Source organism: Xiphophorus couchianus, chromosome 24, assembly GCF_001444195.1.
Source record: "Xiphophorus couchianus chromosome 24, X_couchianus-1.0, whole genome shotgun sequence".
NCBI classification, from domain to species: Eukaryota; Metazoa; Chordata; class Actinopteri; order Cyprinodontiformes; family Poeciliidae; genus Xiphophorus; species Xiphophorus couchianus.
In genome coordinates, this window is record NC_040251.1 from 8,761,846 (window position 1) to 8,784,735 (window position 22,890).

The 22,890-nt window shown below is 35.1% G+C and overlaps 2 protein-coding genes and 1 long non-coding RNA gene across 5 annotated transcripts; 2 read left to right on the forward strand and 1 right to left on the reverse strand.

The window, feature by feature from the left end:
- The first annotated feature begins 388 nt into the window (after nucleotides 1–388).
- LOC114140206 (uncharacterized) lies at nucleotides 389–2,659 on the forward strand. Of its 2 annotated transcripts, XR_003594515.1 has the most exons (3): nucleotides 389–836; nucleotides 901–975; nucleotides 1,047–2,659. It is a non-coding gene; the product is annotated as an uncharacterized LOC114140206 (long non-coding RNA). The 2 variants fall into 2 exon arrangements; XR_003594514.1 differs by having other exon boundaries at nucleotides 389–975.
- A 1,085-nt stretch (nucleotides 2,660–3,744) lies between these two features.
- Nucleotides 3,745–9,949, forward strand: hsd17b10 (hydroxysteroid (17-beta) dehydrogenase 10). Its single transcript, XM_028011627.1, has 6 exons — nucleotides 3,745–3,899; nucleotides 5,069–5,233; nucleotides 7,440–7,604; nucleotides 7,695–7,823; nucleotides 7,910–8,018; nucleotides 9,587–9,949. The coding sequence occupies exons 1-6, from the start codon at nucleotides 3,876–3,878 to the stop codon at nucleotides 9,775–9,777; spliced, it is 783 nt and encodes a 260-aa protein (XP_027867428.1). The 5' UTR covers nucleotides 3,745–3,875; the 3' UTR covers nucleotides 9,778–9,949.
- A 5,994-nt stretch (nucleotides 9,950–15,943) lies between these two features.
- LOC114140306 (CMRF35-like molecule 5) lies at nucleotides 15,944–22,676 on the reverse strand. Of its 2 annotated transcripts, XM_028010082.1 has the most exons (10): nucleotides 22,564–22,676; nucleotides 21,841–21,897; nucleotides 21,526–21,621; nucleotides 21,359–21,387; nucleotides 18,950–19,124; nucleotides 18,404–18,459; nucleotides 17,460–17,783; nucleotides 16,531–16,632; nucleotides 16,373–16,437; nucleotides 15,944–16,284 (listed from the first exon to the last, which is right to left on the reverse strand). In XM_028010082.1, exons 6-10 carry the CDS (start codon nucleotides 18,435–18,437, stop codon nucleotides 16,213–16,215), a joined length of 597 nt encoding a protein of 198 aa, XP_027865883.1. In that variant the 5' UTR covers nucleotides 18,438–18,459; nucleotides 18,950–19,124; nucleotides 21,359–21,387; nucleotides 21,526–21,621; nucleotides 21,841–21,897; nucleotides 22,564–22,676; the 3' UTR covers nucleotides 15,944–16,212. The 2 variants fall into 2 exon arrangements, with proteins under 2 accessions (XP_027865883.1, XP_027865884.1); XM_028010083.1 differs by lacking the exons at nucleotides 21,359–21,387; nucleotides 21,526–21,621; nucleotides 21,841–21,897; nucleotides 22,564–22,676 and having other exon boundaries at nucleotides 18,950–19,455.
- Nucleotides 22,677–22,890: the final 214 nt, after the last annotated feature.

Here is a 22,890-nt window from a genome sequence, read left to right on the forward strand (position 1 = left end):
ATACCATAATAGTGAGAGAATGGCATATTTATTCGTCTCTTAAAAATCTCAATTTTAAAGTATTTTTGAATTGAGTTACTTGTAATGTAATCCCATCTATATTTTTAGTCTTTCCTGTAATGTTGCTTTGTTATATACAGTAGAACTCAAATGTTATTTGCCACATCTCCAAATGCTTACATTTTAGTTTAATGTTGAAAATCTTTGATTTACCATAACGTAATTGGGTCACTAATTTAATAAAAATGCAAATAAAAATCAGTTGCGAACAAAATGTGTATTTTTGTGTTTTCAACAAATAATTGCCGAAAGAAGCAAAAAACATGTAACGTCCGTTATTGTTACGTGTTTCCGAGTCACGTGGTAAGCCCGGGTGACGTATTTCCTGTGAAGATCCTCGGCTAGACGCTGTTGAGATACTGCAAGCGACTTTAGCCTGGCAGGCGCTTTTAAATCACCTGAGCTGAACACAGACCTGAGCTAACACCGCTGCTGGATCTTTCGGAACCAAGAAGCGAGGAGTTTGGAGGGGCGACGAGTGGATTTTACGCCCACGGACACCCTCACACACACGGTGGAGCGCTGTGGGAGTAGGAAGCGTTTGTGTGTGGGAGGACGGAGGTGACAGTGATCGGTGTTGGGGAAGCTGAGAACCGCCAATTCGAGCTATCGTCAAGCTAACTGGCTGACACCAACCTGACCCGGTTCGGCGGAAAAACAACCAGAAACGACACCTGCTTTTTCGAAGGGTGTGACAAAAATGCCGAGGAGGACTTCTGGTTCTGAAACCGAACCGGATGCATTTACATAATTCCCCGTGTTCAGGAACAGTCCAGGTTAGCGAGCTAGCATCACCTGGTTCACAGTTAATGACTTATTAATCAGTACATTGTGTTTTAGCGGTTTTGTGCCTCTCTAACTGGGGGATTTGACCCGAACGGGACGGTTCCATTGGACTGGGAGTTCTGGGATGAGGTAGTAGTTTGTATAGTTTTAGGATCACACCAGATCTGGGAGATAACTATACAGCCTACTGTCTTTCTCAGGGCGACTCAAACCCACCATCATATGAAGAGACAGCTGGAGTCTACGCATCCTGTGTTGTTATGGTAACCAATCCGTATTCTGCTGTTTTATTACTTATTAATCTGTGTTTTAGTATATTTATATTACCATGTTTACATTTCCCCTCGCTGTCTACATCAGTGGTGTAGAAAATAACACATTTGGTTTCATTTATAAACAACAAATAATCTCTGCTGCAGTTTTCATTGAAGTTGTAATTAGAAACGATTTCAAAATTGAATTTTTCACTGACATGACTAATTTAGATTTATTTTATTTAAAAACAGGCCAAACGCAAGAAGCAAAAGAATTTTATTTATTGCATAATAAATTAAAACCAGTTCAATTTTTTCCGTGTGCAGAATTTACTGTTTTCTCTTTTCTCTCTCTCTCTACCAAAAACTCTTCAGTCTGGTATTTTGGTTTCAATTAACCATTTTTTTGGAAGGACAATTTTATTTATGGAGGCTTTAATATTCATTTTATTTGTTGCTTTTGTTCTGTTTATTTTTTGGATATTTAAAAAATGTCTTCCAGGCTCAGTGTTAAATATAGTAATATAATGGCATTACTGTGCCATTAAATTACTTAAAAATGATCTCAAAACGACATTATTGTTTATCCTAATAATTCTGGAACAATTTATCATCCAGAAAAAAAATATTGTGACAGTTCTACTTAAAGATAATTACATGATAGTAATTAATATTTATGCTTACAGAGGTTGTAGTTTTTAATCTGAGAATAAGAAAAATTACCGAATTAAAACGCTTTCAAAACATGTTACTTTTCTCATTTTTATTAAGTTAAAAAAGCATTCAGTAGAATGCTGAAAAGGTGATTCTTCCTAGTTTTTATACTTTAATGAATATTAAATAAAAACCATTTTCACTAGTATTTCAATACCTTATTAATCCAAAAGAAAAACTAAATGATGCTGTACATTTAATTTTCTTTAGCATTGTTGTAGATGATGATGGCTGTAAGCAGGAATTATGTCCTGCAGCAGACAGTATAACAGTTATTATGAAAAGGCCTCTAACTGAAGACACAGTTTGTTTATAAGCTGATTGAGGGGAAAATTCAAACCTCTGATCAGTTGATTTACTATCTTGACTTTATCGATTCTTCTGTTGTTTTGATTTTGACACAGTTAATTTAATCTTTTATTGTTTGTAAACGGGCTTTTTGTACCAAATGCTAGAAATTGTTCTTGTTCTGCTCTTTGTGTGTGCTGGCAGTCAACAGTCGGGTTTTTGAAAGCAACTGATTTTTAATGTATTATTTATCTTTTGTCAACGTTTTCAGAACCAGAACTTAACATGGAAAGTCAGGATTTATTAGTTCATTTGCTGCTCGGTTCAGGAACCAGATTCCTGAAAACCTGACGTTAAGAGTACTGTTTAAACCTTTACTAAAAGTATTATTTGCATCAACTTCCTCTTACAGACAAGCTTATTTTTGGTGCCTCTTCTCTTGCTGGCTTTTACTGCAAATGTTTTAATGTATTTCATGCCTTTTAATGTACTTTTCCCCGGGTTTTTTTGTAAATCACCTAAAAAATAAACTGGCCTAATGTTTACTGAAACCAGAATTATGTATTGTCAGTTACTGCAGTGAACCCGGAAGTGTCGGGATGTGTTTTATAGCTGGGCAGCGGTCAGATGGAATAAAATCAGGTCAGAAGTCAGAAGCACGACTCGCTCCTCTGAACCAACATGGGAGCGCGATTCTTATTGGACGACGTCACTGCTTTCAAGGAGGCGTTCCCGGAAAGCTTGTAGGGATTGGTCAGCTTCTAATGACGACAAATAGGAAAAATGTGAGAGTTCTTACTCCACTCGAAAAAAATAATATTTGAAGGATTTTAAGTGACAGTTTTATGTTTACATTTTAAATTGGAGCAGATGCGTAAATATAAGAACCCCAAAATAATTGTGCCCTTTAATTTGATTGTAAATGTTTTTATATGCGCACAAAATCTGCATTTTATCGTTTTGTTATTTTAACGAGGGTGCAGCTGCATAAGACTAGTTTTAGCTAAGTTTATTTTTGGTGCCTCTTCTGTGCCAGACAATACATTTGATTGTATTGTCTGAAACACAAATCTGAATATATCAAAGTTAAATTCCTTTTCATAGAACTTTTGAAGTTTATGTGTGTATTGCTGTATTATTGTAGTATTGCAATGTAATATTTGCTTATTTATATTCTTTGCTTAATCTGTATTGTGTGAACCTATAAATATATAAAATTTTACAAATTAAATTTATTAAAAAATATAGCAGAGAAACGCTTTTATGTATTATATGTTTACACACACACACACACATCTATCTAATATTTACACTATATTGTCATAAATAATTTATTAAAAAGTAAATAAATAGATTCTGTTACATTTTTGTTGCAATTTTCGTAACAGTTTCACAAATGTATAAACAAGCCAACTGACCCTTCTACAAATTATATAAACTGCACTTCCTCTGAAATATTTGTTGAAAAGTTTTCTTAATCTTAAGCTGATAAAAATTGAATTTTTTTTTGTCATGTAATAATAAAATAATACAACTTTAAACAGACGTTTAGCATTTGCTGAAACATAACTTTAGTTTTTACAGATCTTTTTAAACGTTTTTTATTTTTTTTAAAATATAATTTAGTAATAATTTCATTCTAAAAATGAAATGCCACTGTTTATTGTATGGTACCCATTGAACCAACCTGTTTCAGTGAGACTTTGGGTCAGGAGTGAGCCATCGGCTCATAGACGAGCTTTGATGTGACGTCACTGTGTGTCCGGAGCAAACATGGCGCACATTCGGAGTTTGAAGGTGAGTTTAGAGAAAATAAACGCGTCTCTTCTCCGTCCCTGCAGCATTTCAGCTGCTTATATCGAGCAAATGTGACGCTTTAAGCTCTAAGCAAGCTTCGGCTGCAATGTTAGCCATTTTTCTCTTCCGGTCAGCTGATTTCCGTCTCGTTTAGTCGTTTAACGGAGTTCAGCCATCAGTTCTGCTCATGCTTCTTTTGCCAACCTTCAGATTTTCCCATTAAATTCAATTTATAGCTTCTTATATGGCCATTTTGTTATTAAAAGTTGGTTAACTTATAACTAACTAACTAACCTGTGTGTTTCTATGTTGCCATGTGATGAAGAATTATTGTTTTACACTCTATTATATAAGATTACAGCTTAAATCCCTACAGATTTCCCAATTTTATCTCCAGCTAGTTATTATTGCTACCTTGAACTCAGTAATTAATATCCTAAAGTACAGGATTTCATACAGTTTCTGTGTTTGATATGATGTAAAGCACTTTGAAATAAATGCCTTGCTGCTGAAATGTGCTATACAAATAAAAATTGATTGATTGATTGATTACTGGTCAAAAATCAGGTCGATAGAAGTAAGTTCCAATATAAGTTTATATATTTTACATCTGTCATCTTAAGTTGTCTAAAATTGAAACAATTAGTCACAATTAATTGATTTTTGAAAAAAAATTGTCCACTATTTAAGTAATTGATTAATTGCTAACAAGAGTATAAAGACTCAAAAAAGGCCATTTTCTGAAAGAATAACACATTTAGAGTAGTAATTAACACAGTATTGCACAAACATTTTGCATCTATGATAAAAAACAAAAAAACTTTGTAAATATGTTCTACCCAGAACTACTCAACTGGCTTAATTTTAGCTTCATCTGGTTCAAATTCCATAAAAACAACAAATCTATTCACGTCTAAGTATTTTTAGCTGCAGACGCATCCTTTCTGAGGCATTTTGTTTAAAATTGAGTGAGAAAAAATCTGAATTTTATAGTAAAAATAAAATTTACTACTAAGCTAAACAGAATAGTTACCTAGGAAAGGCTGATTTCTGGCTCTCCTCCACCACCAACTTGAGTCATTCTTTTATTTAGTCTTTAAAATGTATTGTTTGTTGGATTTTGTAACAGCTGGCATCAGAGTTACAGTGTTCATGTTGACGTTGGGCAGGGCATGGTCGGCCTGGTGACCGGCGGGGCGTCTGGTTTGGGTCGGGCCACGGTGGAGCGCCTGGTGCAGAACGGAGCGTCTGCTGTCATCGTGGACCTGCCCTCCTCCAATGGACAGGAAGTGGCTGGCAGTCTGGGAAACCGCTGCGCCTTTGCTCCTGCAGACGTGAGTCGGAGAAATCCACATCCTGTCAGGCAGAAAATGAGCAAAGATTAAATATTAATACTGTTAATACTCAAGTACGTTTGAGTTAAACTTATTTTTTAAATGTGATTTCTTAGGTTAGCTTTAATATTTTCCTTTTTTAAATGAGTAAAAGACAGCGTTATTTACTTATTTTAAAAAGAAAAGTGTAAGAATAATCAAATACGCTGGGGAAGTTTTGAGTTTTTGATTTTGGATGGAATATTTGGTACATTAATTACTTTATCAAACAATAGATTTATTTATTTATTGCCAATTTTGGCGGTATTATTCCTCCATAATCTCAGTACTTCAGTAAGTAAAGTTGTAATTTCCCCACAGTCCAGTAGGCGGCAGACTTTCTTTTCATTTTTGAACTTGTACTTTTTGCCAAATGGTCTATAGTTCTTAAATGTCTTTAAAAAGTTTGTTGTTGTAACTCAACTCTGTGATTTGTTTGATTTATGTAACAGATCAGCACAAAATATGTGCAGTTGAAGTAAAATTATATATTTTAACAAATAAATCCTAAAAGCTTGGTCTGAATTGGTATTTCCATCCTAAATAAAATCCAATGGAATAAATTGTGTCTTTAAAACATGTTATTAGTAAATTGTTATAGTAACCTGATGCTGCCATGTTAAAAGATGATTTATTTCCTTATTTGTAAAATTGATGGTCAACCAAAGATGGTCAACATCTCATGAAAATTTTTTATTATTTTTTGTGTAAGAGTTGTTATAGAATTACTGCTTCATTCTTGTAATATAGCAACTTTATTTTGGTAATATTATGACTTTTTTTGTATATTATTTTGCTCTCATATAGGCCTGTCACGATAACAAATTTTGCTGAACGATTAATTGTCTCAACAATTATTGCGATAAACGATAATATTGTTTGAAGACCTTTTTACACTGATTTCATTGAAATTACGTAATAACGCAGGCGATTTCTTGCCAAAGATAGATACACTTTATTTTCAAAAGAACACTTAAAACTGGAGCTGATAAACAAAATAAACAAAACAACCAAAAACAAAAATAACAGGTAGCCAATCAGAAAGCTTGGATTCCCCTCCATGGTTTCTGAGGGGAAATTACGTTGGAGAATCCCAAACAGCAACCCAGAGATGATATGTGGAAACAACATTAATGTTTATTCAACATGCAAAGAATATAGAAATGACAAGAGGAGGAGTTGGAGCGAAATTGCTACCGCAGTTGATAAACCCGGTAACTTTTCAGCTGTTCTTCGTTAACGTGACGTAAACAGGTTATAATGATTTTCATTCAGTCAGGACTTTACGCTGACACTAGCCACATGCATTGCAGGTAGATTGTAGTAAAGCATTGATTAATGCCTGGTTTTAAAATGAGTTCACTGGACTTGTAGCCATTATTTTGTGCCCATTGTTGGACACCACACGGCAGGAACGAACCCTTTTGAACCTTTATACCTAGGATTTCTGTCGGCTAATGTGTGGTCTGTCAGGTTTTGAAAATGGGCGGACAATCGGCGGACAGCTGTAAGATCGTGTCGTGTGCGCTGGGCTTTACACTAAGGAAATGAGGAAGGGAGGAGTCAGTGGAGAGCACCGGAGTTGAGCCTTTTTTCATTCAGTGTCATTTACAGAAAGAGAAAAAGGCTGGAAGAGACGATAATGCCGATAATTAAAATGACGTCGATAATTTTAATTTATCGTATGATTAATTGATTTATTGTGCGACAGGCCTACTCTCATATTATTACTTTACGTTTGTGATATTATTACCTTTCTGTCATACAACTTCCTGTATTGTTATGACCTTTACTCTTGTATTATTACATTATTCTAGTTAGTATTATTGTTTTATTCTGCCTTCATTTTCATAACATTCCTTTTTTGTTTTACAACTTTATTGACGTATTACTACAATTTTATTCTTGTAATTAATTTTTTTCTTAACCTAGCCATAATACTTCATCGTAAAATACAAATGCATGCCACATTTCATGTTTTTAATTAGAAAGCTATCTTTCTTTTTCCTTCCACTTCACAATAAAGCTTTAATAAGTATTGTCCTATTCCTTAAAAGTCCAACAAAACACATTAAATGTGTTGATAAAATGTGGAAAAGTTCATTAGGTGTGAATACTTTAAGAACCAGATTTTCTTGTTTTCAGGCGTACATTGTGTCGTTCCCAGGTTACGTCTGAGGCAGACATGCTTTTGGCCGTGTCTCTGGCCCGGGAGAAGTTCGGGAAGTTGGACCTGGCAGTCAACTGTGCCGGCATCGCTGTGGCTGTAAAAACGTACAACTTCAAGAAGAACGCCCCTCACAGCCTGGAGGACTTCCAGCATGTCATCAACGTGAGGAGAATAAGAAGAAGACATTCAAACATCTTGTTAGTGAATGTTTTCTGATTCATGCGCGTTCCGCTACTGCTGCTGCTGCTGCAGGTAAATATCGCAGGAACCTTCAACGTGATCCGCCTCGCCGTGGGGGAGATGGGGAAGAACGAGCCGGACGCAGACGGACACCGAGGCTGCATCATCAACACCGCCAGCGTGGCAGCGTTCGACGGACAGGTGGAGCTTTACATCTGTCACCTGCAGCTACAGAACCCGGCTGCTGCTCCGTTTCTCAGGTTTATCGTCTTTTCTCTCTCTTTGAGGTCGGACAAGCGGCGTATTCTGCTTCTAAAGGCGGCATCGTTGGAATGACGCTCCCAATCGCTCGAGATCTGGCGCCGATGGGCATCAGAGTCGTCACAATCGCTCCTGGTTGGTGTTAGGACAACAAATCTGCATCATAAATTGTGTTTCCTGTAACTTTGTTTCCATTACAGATGTGCACAAAACTTTATTGACCTACGATGTTTCCATTAAATAAGAAACACAATTAAAATCAATCAATCAATCAAGTTTATTTGTACAGCACATTTCAGCAAGAAGGCAGTTCAAAGTCATAAAAGACACCACACAGTCAATAATTGTGAAAATCAGTAAACATTATATTTTTTTTCCATCATTGCACATCAAAATGTGGATTTGTTTGTTCATGTGATAAATCATTTAAAAACATGGCGGCAATGAATGTAAACAGTTATGAGAGATGTATTCATATTTCAGTAAGAGCTCTAGCACTTGTCATCTCAGCTCAAAAACATTTTAGTCAAATATGCGAGTTTCCATTAAGCGAGTTTATTTTCGTAATTCCAATTTGTGCAACTTTATGCACATTGACCATATAGTTGCGCAAATTGGGATTACGAATATAAATTTGCTTAATGGAAACATGGCAATTTTGGTAAAACACGTTTTTTGATTAAAAGGTTTTGTTTTAGGTATTTGAGGTATTTTTTCAGCTGTATGGAAATTAATGTAAGAAGACATCAAGAATCCTGTTGTCTTCTTCATCTTTTCCACTGGTTGTAACATCCGGTTGTTGATCACATGACTCGATGGTGCGAAAAAAGCGTTTCCAATGCAATTTTGAGAAAAACACCAATTTTAACACAGCTATAAAACCACTTCATCCTTCTGCAAAAACCTTCTTTTTTTTTTTTTAGAAATTGCCATGTTTCCATTAAGCAGATTTATTTTTATAATTCCAATTTGCGCATTTATACGGTCAATTGAAACAAGATTATTGACTATAAAATTGTGCAAATTGGAAAATAAATTTGCTTATTGGAATTACAATATTTTCTAATAAAGTCATGTTTTTTGATCAAAACTATTTGAACTAAGATGAGATTTCTTTTCTACCATGTAGAAATTTATATATTTCGCAAAACTGCAATAGCAACACTTCTTTTTTGTTTTTGCATCACACGAGTCGTGATGAACCACCGGATGTTACTATTGGCAGAAATGACGAAGAAGAAGCCAAGACATCATCTTCTTCTTCTTACCTTAATTTTGATACGGGTGAAAAACCACCTCATTCTAGCACAAAAACGTTTTCTTTCCTTTAAGCAAATTTATTTTTGTATTTCCAATTTGCTCAATTCTATAATGAATGGAAATGCAGCTATTCACCATAAAATTGCACAGATTGGAGTTTCCATTAAACTCATTTAATGGAAACTTTTTTTCTCTAAAAAGTTTTTGTGTGAGTTTAGAGCAATGACTATATTTAGAAATATGAATATATTTCATATGTGTTTACATCCATTGCCGCCATAATTTCCAGTGATATCATGTTAACGAGCTTATTCACATGTGATTTTAATGGCATTTTGTTACTTAATGGAAACACTGTAAAGTTTTTCGATTCTTTACAACGGAAACGCAGCAACAGTCTGATGTGAACCTGATGGTGAATATTTCCTCAATCCCTCCTGCAGGATTGTTCGCCACTCCTCTCCTCGCCAGCCTTCCAGAGAAGGTGCGCTCCTTCCTCTGCCGCCAGGTGCCCTTTCCTTCACGCCTAGGAGACCCCGCTGAGTTTGCCCACTTGGTGACCTCAGTGGCGGAAAACCCGATGATCAACGGGGAGGTCATCAGGCTGGACGGAGCTATCCGCATGCAGCCCTGATCAGCTTGTCTGGGTGTGAAACTGTGAACCTTAGTATTTTACTTTGTAAAAAACAATGATTATAAACTCTCACTTGAATCTGTGGATCTTTATATTAAATTTTTGTGGGTCTCAAAGTGTTAGAGTGTACTTCATGTTGAACATTACAGAAATAAACATATAAAAGAATTCATTTATTATCTCAAAAGGTTTTATTAGCGTCCCAAAATTTATCAAGTGTGAGATTTTTCATTGTCATCCAGCTTTTTGTTTTGAGTTGTGCATTAATATTGAATTCAACCTATTGAAAATTTGTTAGGAAAAAGCTCTAAAAGTTGTTAATAAAAAAAGCTTTATAGGTCAGTGTAAAGTTGGGCCGGGACATTTGTGTTAATTTTGATTAATTACATAATTACATACATGTGGCGCGTAAAAAAGAAGGAAAAAATCGTTCGGAACCGACAAGCAACAAATCGCTTCTCTTGGCCCATTAGTTAGTTTCTGCTTCAACAAACAAATGATTGAACGCTGTTAAAGACTACTGTTGTGTTCAAGTTGTGCTAAAAGGAGTTAGCTAATCAGCGAAGCTAAGGCTAACATAGCATCTCAGTGCTAAACATGTAGCAGCAGCAGGCTAACGTCAGCGTCCACGGTAAGTATTTTAAAAAATAAGTTTCATGAATGATCAGGGATTTCTGAAACACTTTAAAGCTTAATCGCTGTAATAGTAAATTGCATCAATCTGGTGATTGAACAACCTAAATAACAGATATTAAGTGCGACAAGCTGTCATTAGCCCCTTAAAGCTCCGGGGTATGAGACACATTTATTCAAAAAGAGGTCTTGAATCCAGCAGTTATGTTTGCGTCTTACTGGTTTTAATAAAAGGGAATAAAAAAAACATACAGATTCAAAACAAACAAGTGACGGTCAAAAGACTTGTACAATGAGAAGTCTATATAAACTAATTGGTCAACAGCCAATCAAAAGGCACCACGTAATTAGCTTAAACAGGATTAAATTACAGATCATTTTCAAGTAGAGCAACACAGGAAGCTCTCAGAAACATCTCAGATTACAAAAATAACACATTGTATTAAGTTGATATTATCTATGTATGGCTCCAACACAGATTAAAAAGAAATCTTTATTCGTGATCCCATCTATCTATTTATTCAATAAATAAGCAACCAAACTTTTTTATTTAATTGAAAATGTTGCTTATTTTATTGATATATGGTTTTCAATAACGTCCAAAGAATGATCATGAGAAAAACATTGTTTTGACTACCACAGGTTGATTTCAAACCCAGTGCCTAAGACAGACACGCCCATTTTACGACCAATAGAGAAGCCGGTTCCCAACACTTTAGCTTCCACGCCTGTCGGACCAACAGAAGCCCCGGTGTCGGCTGCCAGACCGACTTTAGCCTTCACTGGACCAGCTGAGATAGAAACACTTGGCAGTTCTGCTCTGACAAAAGCTGAGGCACGCAGTGGTTTGGCGCCGGCTCCTGCGCTGGCGTTGGGTCCTTCAGCTTCAGCTTCAAACACGCCGAATTCAAACCCAGTTTTGCCATCTTCAGCTTCAGCGTTAACTCCTGCTGCACGAAGAAGCTTCCTTGCTTCGTCCTCCGATCCATTTGCATACTTCCCTGCTCCTGTGTAGGTATCAAACATTTTCAGTAATCCATGTCCATCAACAGAGACGTCTGCACCACAATGAACAGTTGCGTTGGCCGCTGAAGTTTCATAACATCTTAAGTGTAAATATCCACATTTAAAAAAAGAAAAACCATGTAGTTTCCTAGAAATGCTCTACTAAATTATTAAATGGTCCACTTCTAGATTCTAGAAACTTGACACTTAAACTTTACTGGTATTTCAAGAAAATCAAAATATTACACGAGAAAACAATGTGATTGGGTTTAATAAACAAATTTTAAATAAATAAACTGTATTAAATAATGAAATGAAGATTCCCTGATCAATCATATGAACCTGCTTCATTGCAGAGAAAATGTTTGCATGAACTTTTCTGCAACTCATAAAGTACTATTTGACTGCTGTAAAAATCCAAAATGATTCTTATTTCCTGTCTTGGTTTTATTTTTAGTATTGGTGGAAATACTATTACTGAAACCACAGCGTACAATTACAGCCGGACAGAAGGACCTATAACAATTGGCACTGATTGTTGTGGTTGCTATTGGTGTTAACTTTAATAAATGTCTGTTTTCCACAGTTTTTAAAATAACTTGCTATGGGTTAAAAGGATTTGGGAACCCGCTTACCTGCCATCTTTAGGATAAACTGATTCCTCCTGAAAGAAAGGAGCAGATTAGACTTGAATTTTGGAAATGAATTACATTTTTATATTAAATGCTCATAAATGTACATTATCCGGTAATATAAGCAATCATGTTAACAAGCACGGCTTGATGAAAGTTAAACACCAAAAAGTAAAAATGAAATTGAAACTTCTATTGCTAAATAACACGGCACTATTTAGTCACTTACTTAGTGGTGATGCTCAGATGTCAAAGTGCTGCTGCTTTCAGTTAGGGTGTTTAAGTAGGGCTCCTGTTCATCTGGCGTATCTAAAATGGGCAACAGTCTTAGGAAGTAACACAAACTGAATCTGAAATAAAGTCTGTAGCAGCTCTCAAGGGCGTAACAATCAACAAGGATAATAAAGTTGCTTGTTGTTCTTTGTCTAAATGTTGAACTTGGTAGCAGAATAGAGTGGCGGTTCCAAGGCAGGAAATTTGTGGTTTCAAACTCGGCTGCCTTGGTCTTTCTTTGTGAAGTTTCTCTGTGTGAGAACTGGTTTCTACTAGAACATGGCCACTACTGCCGGGAACGACCGGCAACCTCCTCTGGCATATCCTTGGAAACTTAAGGGCATTCCCAAACCAGAGACTAGTTGTTAATCCAGATTTACCTGGAGGTGCTTCAGGTTCTTCTTTGAAGCACCTCCTATGGTAGATGTCTGGTGTCAACAGGGCCAAAAATACAGAGGCTTGCAAAAGTATTCATACCCATATATCGTCACATTACAACTATAAACATAAAAAAATCCTTTGAATTTTATGTGAAAGACTAACACGTGGTGGTATACAATAGTGAACTAGAAAATAAGTGATTGAAGACATTTTTTACAATTAAAATTCTGAAAAAATGTGATGTGCAAAAGTATTCAGCCATTTTCTCTGAGTGCAACACATTGCCTGATGGCAATACAGTCCACCTGTGTGTAACTTAGCCTCAGTACGAATACAGCCCACTCTGTACTTTTACACAATCGTTAAAGGTTAAAGGCTAACCTTGATACGATAGCCGATAAGCTCCCAATCACAGATCTGAGAGTGAAAGAACTGAACTGTGATGGTGGATGTAAAGGAAGGCAAGCCTACAGCAGAGCTGTCACCACTCTGTGTGAAGCCATCAAAACAGCTTCCCAATAAAAACCAGACATGAATGTTTTATCTGCTAGGATCCAGAAATTTAAAGAACCTGTTGATGATCACCTCCATCTGGAGAAGGTCCTTAAAGAGGATATCATGCATTTAAATCATTCTTTATCACGTTTAAAATCATTAACTTACTGTATATAAAGTAAAACTGCAGTATTTTGGTCTGAATTCTTCGTTATTGTAGCTCCGCAGGCCCCTCGTTTACCTTTGTTATGTTTTAGAGCAACTCATGACCTCAGGAGACCCTGCTGATTCAATCATTTTAGATTTGTCAGCAGGTTTTAACACTGTGAATTATGAGATTTTATTATATCGCTTAAAGCAGTCTGACACGAAGGGAATGACTCTGCAGTGGTTGAGGTCTTACCTGTTTGGCAGAAACTGCACCTTTGTCTGCGTAGGTCACTTTTCTCCCTCTTCTGCTCCTCTGAAGTTTGGCGTTCCCCAAGGCTCCACTTTAGAACCCCTTCTCTTCCTAGGCCATTGCTAGGAAATACAAACTATTATTTCACTACTTCGTAGATGACAACCAGTTGTATCTCCCACTAAAAGCTTGAAGTATTCAGTCGGTTGAAATGATCCTAAACTATTGGAGAGATGTCAACACTTGGATGAAGATAAACATTTTGTGTCTAAACAAAAACAAGGTCATACTCATTTTCTTTGGTAATTCTGACCTGCTGGTGGGATGTAGCAGAGCTGTTTATTCACTTGCTTGTGATTCTGTCAGGAATCTTTGGGTTATCTTTGACGGTACCTGCTCCTGCTGGCTCAGGTAAATAATAGGATTAGCTACCATAAGCAGATGATACACATTACAATGCCACCGGAATATTCAGCATTAAGAACAAACTTCCCAGTAAGCTCTAGAGCAGAGGCTTGTGCATGTTAATATATCTTTAGTTACTATATATATGTATGTAACTGGAGAAAACAACATTATGACTGAAAATAGAGTTTCTACCAGACCACAGCCACGACTGCAGGGGATAACCAACAACAGATGAATTCATGTCTCTGCACAGGTTTCCAAGAAATGGAAAGTGAAAGTATGAACTTCAAGTTAATGTGTGAAGTCCATCATGCAGTCGTTAGCACATGGATTAAAGTTTATCTTAGCTGGATTTTAGATATGCATCACCACATTCAAGTTCTTTAAAAGACATTCGTTGGTTAGGTTTTAGTAAAACATCAACAGAGTCCCTAACTTCTGTTGCTATATAGAGCATGGAGCAACATGGAGCACAAGCTGGGATTATCTTAAGAAAGTTGTTTTGACGTATGTATTTAACTTTTTATTATTTTCATCAAATATATCAATGTTAGCTGTCAATTACTGGAAGATAATGTTTAGCCTGTTCTAAGTAGGAACATTTAAAAACTAAAGTGCAAAGGAGGGAGAATATTGGAAGAAAATATTAGTAATTTCTTTAAATGTGAAAAAGTTAACTATATTTTTAACTAGTTGCAAAGCTGTCAGCTGGCCTGACTTAGTGATTTTAGCACATACTGTGATTTAAGGACTGCGACAGACTGGCGAATGTTTCGCCTCTCAGCTGAAACGTTGGCTGGAGAAAGGCACCAGCAGCCTGCTGGCCCCACTAGGGACAAGGGTGTTAGAAAATGGATGGATGTGATTTAAGGAAGTTTGTTGTAGTAGGAGACAATTGTAGATTTCAGGAGAAAACTGTGTTCAAAAAACAGTCTTCAGTCAGAAGCTTCTTCAAATTCACTGTAATACAGACTGCTACAGAAGATCTTTCCTGCAAAAGGTCATCACCAGCGGCGCCAGATTCAGTTTTGAGATGGGAGGCCGTGTGGCTTCACTATTGTTACGTCAATAGCAAAGCAAATTTTTTAAAACAAAAAGACATTTTCTAAATTTTATTTTTCTTTGAGATCAATTAAGTCCTTTTTTAATCGACTTAAAATATGTTTTAGATATGCACATCATCAAGTACAGAAACTATATTTTCCATTAGAATTAATAGCTCAAAACCAAAATAATACAAATAAAAACAAAAATCCTAAATATGAAATCTATGGACCAGTGAGTCATCAAAGACACAATCCACCTATGAACCCCAACATACAAAATCAACTGAAAGCAAATAAATTAAAATAAACAAATATTAGATCAATTAAATAATTGAATTAAGTAGCAGTTTATTGATAGTACATATATTTCAAATATTTCATTGCAGATGGTGTGTTTAAAACTGGGATTTATTCTGAGATCCTTATAATTACATCATCAATTTGCATTCAGTAATTTTATAAATTTATATTTGTAAACTGAAATTGAAACAAAATAAGATCTAAAAGAAGATAACTGTACCAACAGTTATCACAACAACAGCATCAGTATTACAGATGTTTCAGTTGTGAGGTACTTTCCTAACACGACCAGGAAAGTACCATCATTTATATGCATAAGTTTCAGGGAATTTAAATAATTAACAGAGCTTAATACTTAATGTTTAATAATTATCAATTGGAATGTATGCCTGATTGAACTGACATGATGTTTTTGTAAAGTGCTTTGCATACAGAGGAGTTTTCAGTTAGATTTTTTTTTTGTATCTATATCTGTATCTGAGGTTTTACAAATGATGCGAAACTGAATCACAACTAAAAATCTTTTTTACAGACACACAAATACCTTCTACGAATGTCCAAACATTAATTAGAATTATTTTTGCAGATGAACAAACTTTTATTTCTGACATTTCATTTCACTAAGCTACAAAACTTTATTTGTAAGCACAAGATTATGTGCTTATAAATCAAGTTTGTAAGCTTTCTTTGAGAAAGTTGTTTAGATTTTCTTCTGTTTAGCGACACAAATGGATGTAGAGCTGAACCCGTTTGTTGTCTCCTCACAGCTGATGCCTTTCTGCTGTTTTGGTGAGCAGAACTGGTGCAGAACTTGGGTCTATTAATGAGAACATCTATTTTAATTCCTGGAATGCCGTTAGCCTCAGAGGTTATAGTAAAGTTGTTGTTGAGCGTCAGGTGGAGGCGTCCGGTTTGTAAACTTTGAGGCAGAAAACTGTGAAAGGAAAGGGATAAAATTCAAATTAAGGTCATGAAATAAAAATTAATCTCCAGTTTAAACAAAAACCAGGATGTTGATCCACCTGAGTGTTTCTCCCTCTCCTATTGTTGCTCCTGTTGCTGCTTGACTGCCCCCTGCTGGTCGAACCTACACAACACAGCTTCAGATATCATGATCTTATTTTTTTCTCCAGTGTTTTCTGTTAAATAAGTCCTGAAATGTATTTTAATGTCAACTTACCATCAGATTCCCTCCTTGTTTTCCATTTGTAGAGAAGCAGCACAGCTGCAGCAAATAATGTGGCGACACATAAAACCAGAGGCAGAATGTAGCCGTTCGTATCTGTGAGTGAAAGCATAGAAGAAAAATGTATCTGTGACAAAAGTATTCAGTTATGGCTAATATACTGAGGCATAAATTAGCAACTTAGTGATCTTTAAAATAAAAAAAACCCAAACAAATTATGCTAATATCAGGTGAAAATAATCATTAAATATTCTTGTTGTAAAATTAAATATCATAAAATTAAAAACCCTGAATATTGAGAAAAACCACTCAGATGTTTTTGTCATTTTCCATGAACCTGTAAAGAGAACGTTGTTCAGTTATTTCAACTGGCCAGAAAATACTACTGGAGAAAAAACAAACAGGTGTGTAAATAAATTCAGAAATTTTTTAGATTCTCAGAAATATTCTAGGGGGAAAAAGAGGAAATTTCCGGGTTTGAAAAAGTCAAAATTCTTTGACTTTATTTCTCCATTCTTGTTTCTGTCTATTATGTCCCTAATGTGTAAATAAATGACGTGACAATAGCGTCGTTTTTGTTCTTCCGAGATATTTTAAGAGCTGTTTGAGCTACAGTGTACCTCATGAACTCAGGACAGTAACTCCACTTCAGCAACAACAAAAACTCTAAAATCAATTCACTGTTCACAGCGTTTTACTAAATAATATTCATCCAACATCAACATTTTGACATTTGATTTCAGATCTGCTGTAAGCCATTTGACTGACTGCTGCACTTGATTCCAGTTAAAGTTTCTTTATTGATAAATTTACTTCATGTTTTTGATGGTATAACTAGAATACATTTTTATGCCATTGATTTTTTTATCAGTTGGATATTAACTAATGTGTTGTTCATAATCCTGAATAAAAATAAAACTCACCATTTGTGACATTTACGTTAAACTCCTGGCGTGAATCAGTCATGAAACGCCTTTTTAATCCGCACCAGTAGCGCCCGGAGTCGGACTGGATCAGCCGTGAGATGTTCACATACAGAACAGTGGAAGAAGCAGGAAAGGTTCCTTCTGTGTATCTGATGCTGTACCGGCCTTTTTGAGCCTCCGCGGCTTCGGTTTCAATGAGAACGTCTCCGTTTTCACACGGATCCCTGCAGACGCACTTCCCGCTTCCAGAGAAAGTAAAGGAGCATTTCGCTGTGATGCTTCCTCCTTCGGTTTGGATCAGTGTTTTCGCACCGCAGAGAGCTGCAAGAAAAACCATCAGTTAACATTTAATGTTTGAACAAGCTGCAGGTCTGCTCTGCACACTGCAAAAAACACAAAACTTTACCAAGATTTGAATAGTTTCAACTATAAATACCTTTAAAAAATTGACTTACAAGTAACTTTACTGCAAGTTCAAAGCTTGTTTTAAGTCAATAATTCCTCGATATCGATTAGAAAAAGTATTAGTTCCACTAGCAGATTATTTCACTTATAACAAGACATTTTACCCATTTTATAAGTTTAATAATTTGCCAGTAATTTTAATCAATATTGCTAAATTATTTATTTAAACAAGCCCCTATATCTTGCTAAAAAGCTATTTGTAAGTTAGTTTTGTCTTTTTCCAAGTTTCGTAAGAAAGTGGACCAAAAATAATTGGCAACTTTTTGCAGTGTAACAAATGCTTCTGAATGCATTTTTTTCTGCTTTTACCACTTTTCTGTTCTTACAAAGTTAGAGAATGATCCAAACCAGGAAACTGCTGCATAGCACCAAAACACTCTTAGATTTGTTGTATTTTTATTGAGAAAAATAAAATCCAAGCAAATATGGAATCATAGAGATGCAAAATCCTAAATGTTTTAGGCATCTTTCCTTACCTGAGAGGAGGTAGAAGATGAAAGCTTGTCGCATTTTTCTTCAAAATGTTTTTAGTCTGCAAAAGAAGGATTTCAACCATTTAGTCACAACCAACCCATACATTTCTGACCAATCAGGAAGGAGCAGCTATGCAGTCGAATGTCTCTCTTCCTGCTTCACTGCAAAATCTGACAAAGTATTTTCTCTAGTTTCCACTGCAAACACCTTTTGACCCTTAAAATAAGACAAAACTAACTTATAGGTAGATTTTCATCGAGATATAGGAGCTTGTTTTCATTCAATAATTTCATAATATTAATGATAAAGTACTGGTTCCATTGGCAGATTATTTCACTAATAAAGAAAAATGTTAAAATTTAATTTACCAGTTGATCTAGAAGTTTTTCATAATTATTAAAGAAATATTGACTTAAAACAAGCTCATATATTTTGCTGAAGTTAATTTTGTTTTATTTCAAGTGTACTAAGATATTTACACCAGAAACTGGTCTAAAAATAGTTGGTACGTTTTTGCAGTGTGGTGGTTTTATCCGCTTTTTACTCACCTGGTTTCCTGATGAAGTTGCTTCCAGAAGCAGCTGCAGGTTTTTATTTCCACACAATAACAATCAGAGACTCTCGTCTTGTTTAAAAACATTTCAGGGACGTTTCTGCTTGTTATATTCGGTGCCTGTCTTCACCACATCCCCAATCTGAGGATCAGTTTCTCCACCTGGAGATCTGAAAGTGGATTTAAAGTTCAACTAGTTCACATTCTGCCTCTGGAGAAGTTTAAATAAAAAAGATCTGACAAGACGATGCAAACTGATTCATAAACATTTCAATTTATATACTGATACTTAAAGCCAGATGGGATCAGTGATCCGAATCTGTGGATTTTCTCTTTAATAGTCAGATCAAATATTAAAAACTAATCAGTTTTTTCCTGTTTCTTGAAAGCAATTCAATGTTTTCTATAAAACTCATCCACAAATAAGGTTGCTTGATGCATTTTTTTTTAAAACGAAGGTCAGGACAGAGACTAAGGTGGATGAATGATGAGGATTTTACAGAAAGCATCAAAAAGCTTTAATTTTTAATGTTTATGCATTAAAACCACAAGGCGTTCTCAGTTCCTGACCGAGTTTAGCTCCATCGTGTCACTGAAGGTCATAATTTTTCATTTCCCCTAAATCTTTCCACACCGATTATTACAGCAAGTTAGAACACAAACTTAAATTGATTTTATTAAGATTTAATATAACAGATTCATATATATTAATTGTAGTTTATATATATATATATACATATAATCATAAACAAAAATATAAAGTTCCAAAAGTTGTGGCTTAAATTTGTATTCATCCCCCTTTACTCTGATACCCCAGCACAAAGTTCAGTTAACTTAATCTCAGTATAAATCCAGCTCCAACAAACCTGACTTTTATGGAAAAGTGTCAAAATTTAGTCCCATTTAAGTCACGTTTATTTTTTATATTACATTTCAGTCACAAGGTGGTTAAAGTTCTTTACATCATAAAAAAACACAATACAGTCAAAATGATGAAACATTTTGTCAAACTCCATCAATAAAATCGTCAAGCAAATACACATCAAATATGTCGGTTTATAGCCTTGATCTAAAGGAACTCTGTTTCGGCAGTTTTGTAGTTTTCTGGAAGTTTGTTCCAGATTAGAGGATCATAAAAACTAAATGCTGCTTCTCCATTTTTGGTTCTGGTTCTGCAGATGCAGATTAGAACAGAATCAGAAAACCTAAGTGTTCTGGAGGTTTGTCAAAAATATTGAGCAAGTTTGAAGCATTTTTGATATATTTGAAGTAAAACAGAAGTGTGACACGGGGCAGATGTACTGTTAACACAGGAGGAATGGGACAAATAGAAAAAGTGCATAGGCCCAGTAAAATAAATTTACATATTTAAAATATTTTGAATCCTTATATTGGCAGACAAATTGAGGAAATTCTTGAAGGAAGAGACAACAACTGTGGGAAATATTGCATGAAATATATGCTATAGAGACATTAGGAAAAATCAATTTTTCTCATAAATTACATGTTAAAAAATTATTAACTTTAATGGGCAGTGTAATGTATTTTCCAAGCATGTTGTAGCATTTTATAGCACAATCAAATACACTGAAAAAAGGGGATGCAGCTCCAATTTTAAAGCGTATTTGCTACATGTAACTAAATTAAGTTTGTTTGTTTAACATGACAACTTAACATATTTAAAAATAAATAAACTTAATTTGATTACTTGTAATAAAATCAACAAAATTTTTAAGTTGTTGGGTCTAATTTTTTCAGTGTAACTATGTTATCTTCAGTTGTTATAAAAATATATCAAATACGAATTAAAGGAAATGTGGCTTTATAATATAATGCCTTGAAATTGGGCCTCTGTCTCTTTAAGAAACTCCTGCTCTTTCTGAAACTCCGCCTACATTCGGCTCAATGGTTGCCATGGAGATTAAAGAATTTCACAAACAGCCATGAAAGAATCAAGGCAACAATGCAGGTATGCTTTTGATGAGAGAAAAACATTATAACATGATGTAAAGCTCAAAAAAGTTTATTTTTTACATAATACTGTTGCTTTAAAACGCAAATAAGGAGAATGTTGTAAAAACTGGGCGTCCTAAGTGAGAGTTAAATAAGTTGGTTCCTGATCCATAGTGGCCGGATCTAGGTTTTGGTAGTGGGAGGTTTCAGATCTGGATCCTAGTGGCCAGTTTTCATATGTCACCTGAAATAAAAGAAAACAAATGTCGTCTAATGCAACACTGAAGATTGATTTAGTATCTTTTCTTTTTTTACTACTATCTGGATGTTTTTTTTTGTTGCTGTCACTTTAAGCCTAAAAATACAGCAGAAGTTTCTGCAACAAGTCAGAAACTCTGTTAAACTCTGTTAAAAAGTTAAACTTAACCAGAGTCTGCAACCTTCACGTTACCTCTGTGTCTGACGTTCTCCTGTCTGCACCTGAGCGAAAGAAAAGGTGAAAAAAATGTAGAAGAATAAATAAAAATGTGAACAACTGCTTCCCATGAATGTAATTTGTAAAACTCTTTTGTTTGTTGGTCGCATTTAAATATGCACATTAAACAAGTCTCAGTTTACCGTTGGCTCTCGTCCTCCATTTGTAAAGCAGAATTAGAAAAGCGGCTATTGAGACGCCCGTCGCCGTGGCAACTCCACCGAAAATCAGAGGAAGAGCTTGAAGCAAACGTCGATTATACATTCAAAACCAGATTTTAAACGGAATATAATCAACTGTGAAACACAAAGAGCTAGGAAATAAATGCATTTCAGCCCATTTTAAGCTCTACAAATTGCATTGGGTTAATTTAAAGTAAAATCAGGTTGAAGGTTGGGTTTTTGTAAAAAATCAAGTAAATAACCAAAACAACAGCGTGTGGTGTGAAGGTAAAACACCTGATAGGCTGATTGGTTTGGATGTTGCTGATGTGGTTGAAGGACTTCCTGCAGTTTCTGGTAAAAAAAAAAAAAAACATAATCAGTGAGGTTTAATTATTTTTTTGCAAGATAAAGCTTGGATGATATTTATAATGCATGAAAACTGGATTAGTGGATTTTTGGATTTTATTGGTTCACTTAAAAAACAGGTGATTCAAGTTAAATAAATTAATTGGTCACAAGTAATTGAATGAAGTTTGTCAAACTTATTTATTTAAACTTGGATAAACTTAAACTTTGATAAACATAATTTGATTACATGTGACCAATTAACACAATATATGTTAAGTAAGGTCACCTGTTTACTTTTTTCAGTGTTTTGTTTATTCTGTTGTTTTGCTCTGCCAGTTTATTCCTTTGGGTTTGTTTCATTATTTATTCTTATGTTCTGTTCTTTGTGCATCTGGATTTTATTTCCTTAGTTCTGCACTTTCTTTGCCTTCTAGTTCTACACTTTCTAGATTTCTTTTTCATGAGTGATTACATTTTCCTCTTTTCTATCCCATCTCAAATGCCCTTAATGGAGAAAGCAAATGGATCCAATTCGGTGGTAATTTACAATGTTTCAGTTTTAAATATTTCCTCTTATTTCACAGAATAAAGATTTAATCTGGATTTCAGCAGAGATTGAGAACGAACATGACAATAATGCATTTGATTCAGACAGACTGAGGAACTCACTGTGTAAATCTGTGCTGGAAACTCTCTGAAACTGCAGACTGCTGATCACTGGGTTTTGTGAAGTGAGTTCTGAAGAGTCCAGATTCTCAAATGGGTTCCCTAGAAACAACACAGAAATTAGTTCTCAAATACCATTTTGCTTAATTTTTCATAAATCAGTCATGGTTAATACATCATCTGTGTAGTAAACAATCTGCTTGTTGTAAATGCTTTGTAAATTGGTTGTTCTTTTAAACTGAACATCCAAAAGTTTTCTATGATGTGATTTGAATTAAATTTATTATCTAAAGGAAACACTGCAATTGCTAAAACGTTTTTTTTTAACAT

Excerpts from the sequence above, each read along its gene's own strand:
- LOC114140306 (XM_028010082.1), bottom strand. The coding sequence starts at position 18,437 with ATGCGACAAGCTTTCATCTTCTACCTCCTCTCAG. Across the intron at positions 17,784-18,403 it reads CATCTTCTACCTCCTCTCAG|CTCTCTGCGGTGCGAAAACA; the intron begins GTAAGGAAAGAT and ends TTTTTCTTGCAG. Across the intron at positions 16,438-16,530 it reads AACAAGGAGGGAATCTGATG|GTTCGACCAGCAGGGGGCAG; the intron begins GTAAGTTGACAT and ends TGTGTTGTGTAG.
- hsd17b10 (XM_028011627.1), top strand. The coding sequence starts at position 3,876 with ATGGCGCACATTCGGAGTTTGAAG. Across the intron at positions 3,900-5,068 it reads CGCACATTCGGAGTTTGAAG|GGCATGGTCGGCCTGGTGAC; the intron begins GTGAGTTTAGAG and ends GACGTTGGGCAG. Across the intron at positions 8,019-9,586 it reads AGTCGTCACAATCGCTCCTG|GATTGTTCGCCACTCCTCTC; the intron begins GTTGGTGTTAGG and ends TCCCTCCTGCAG.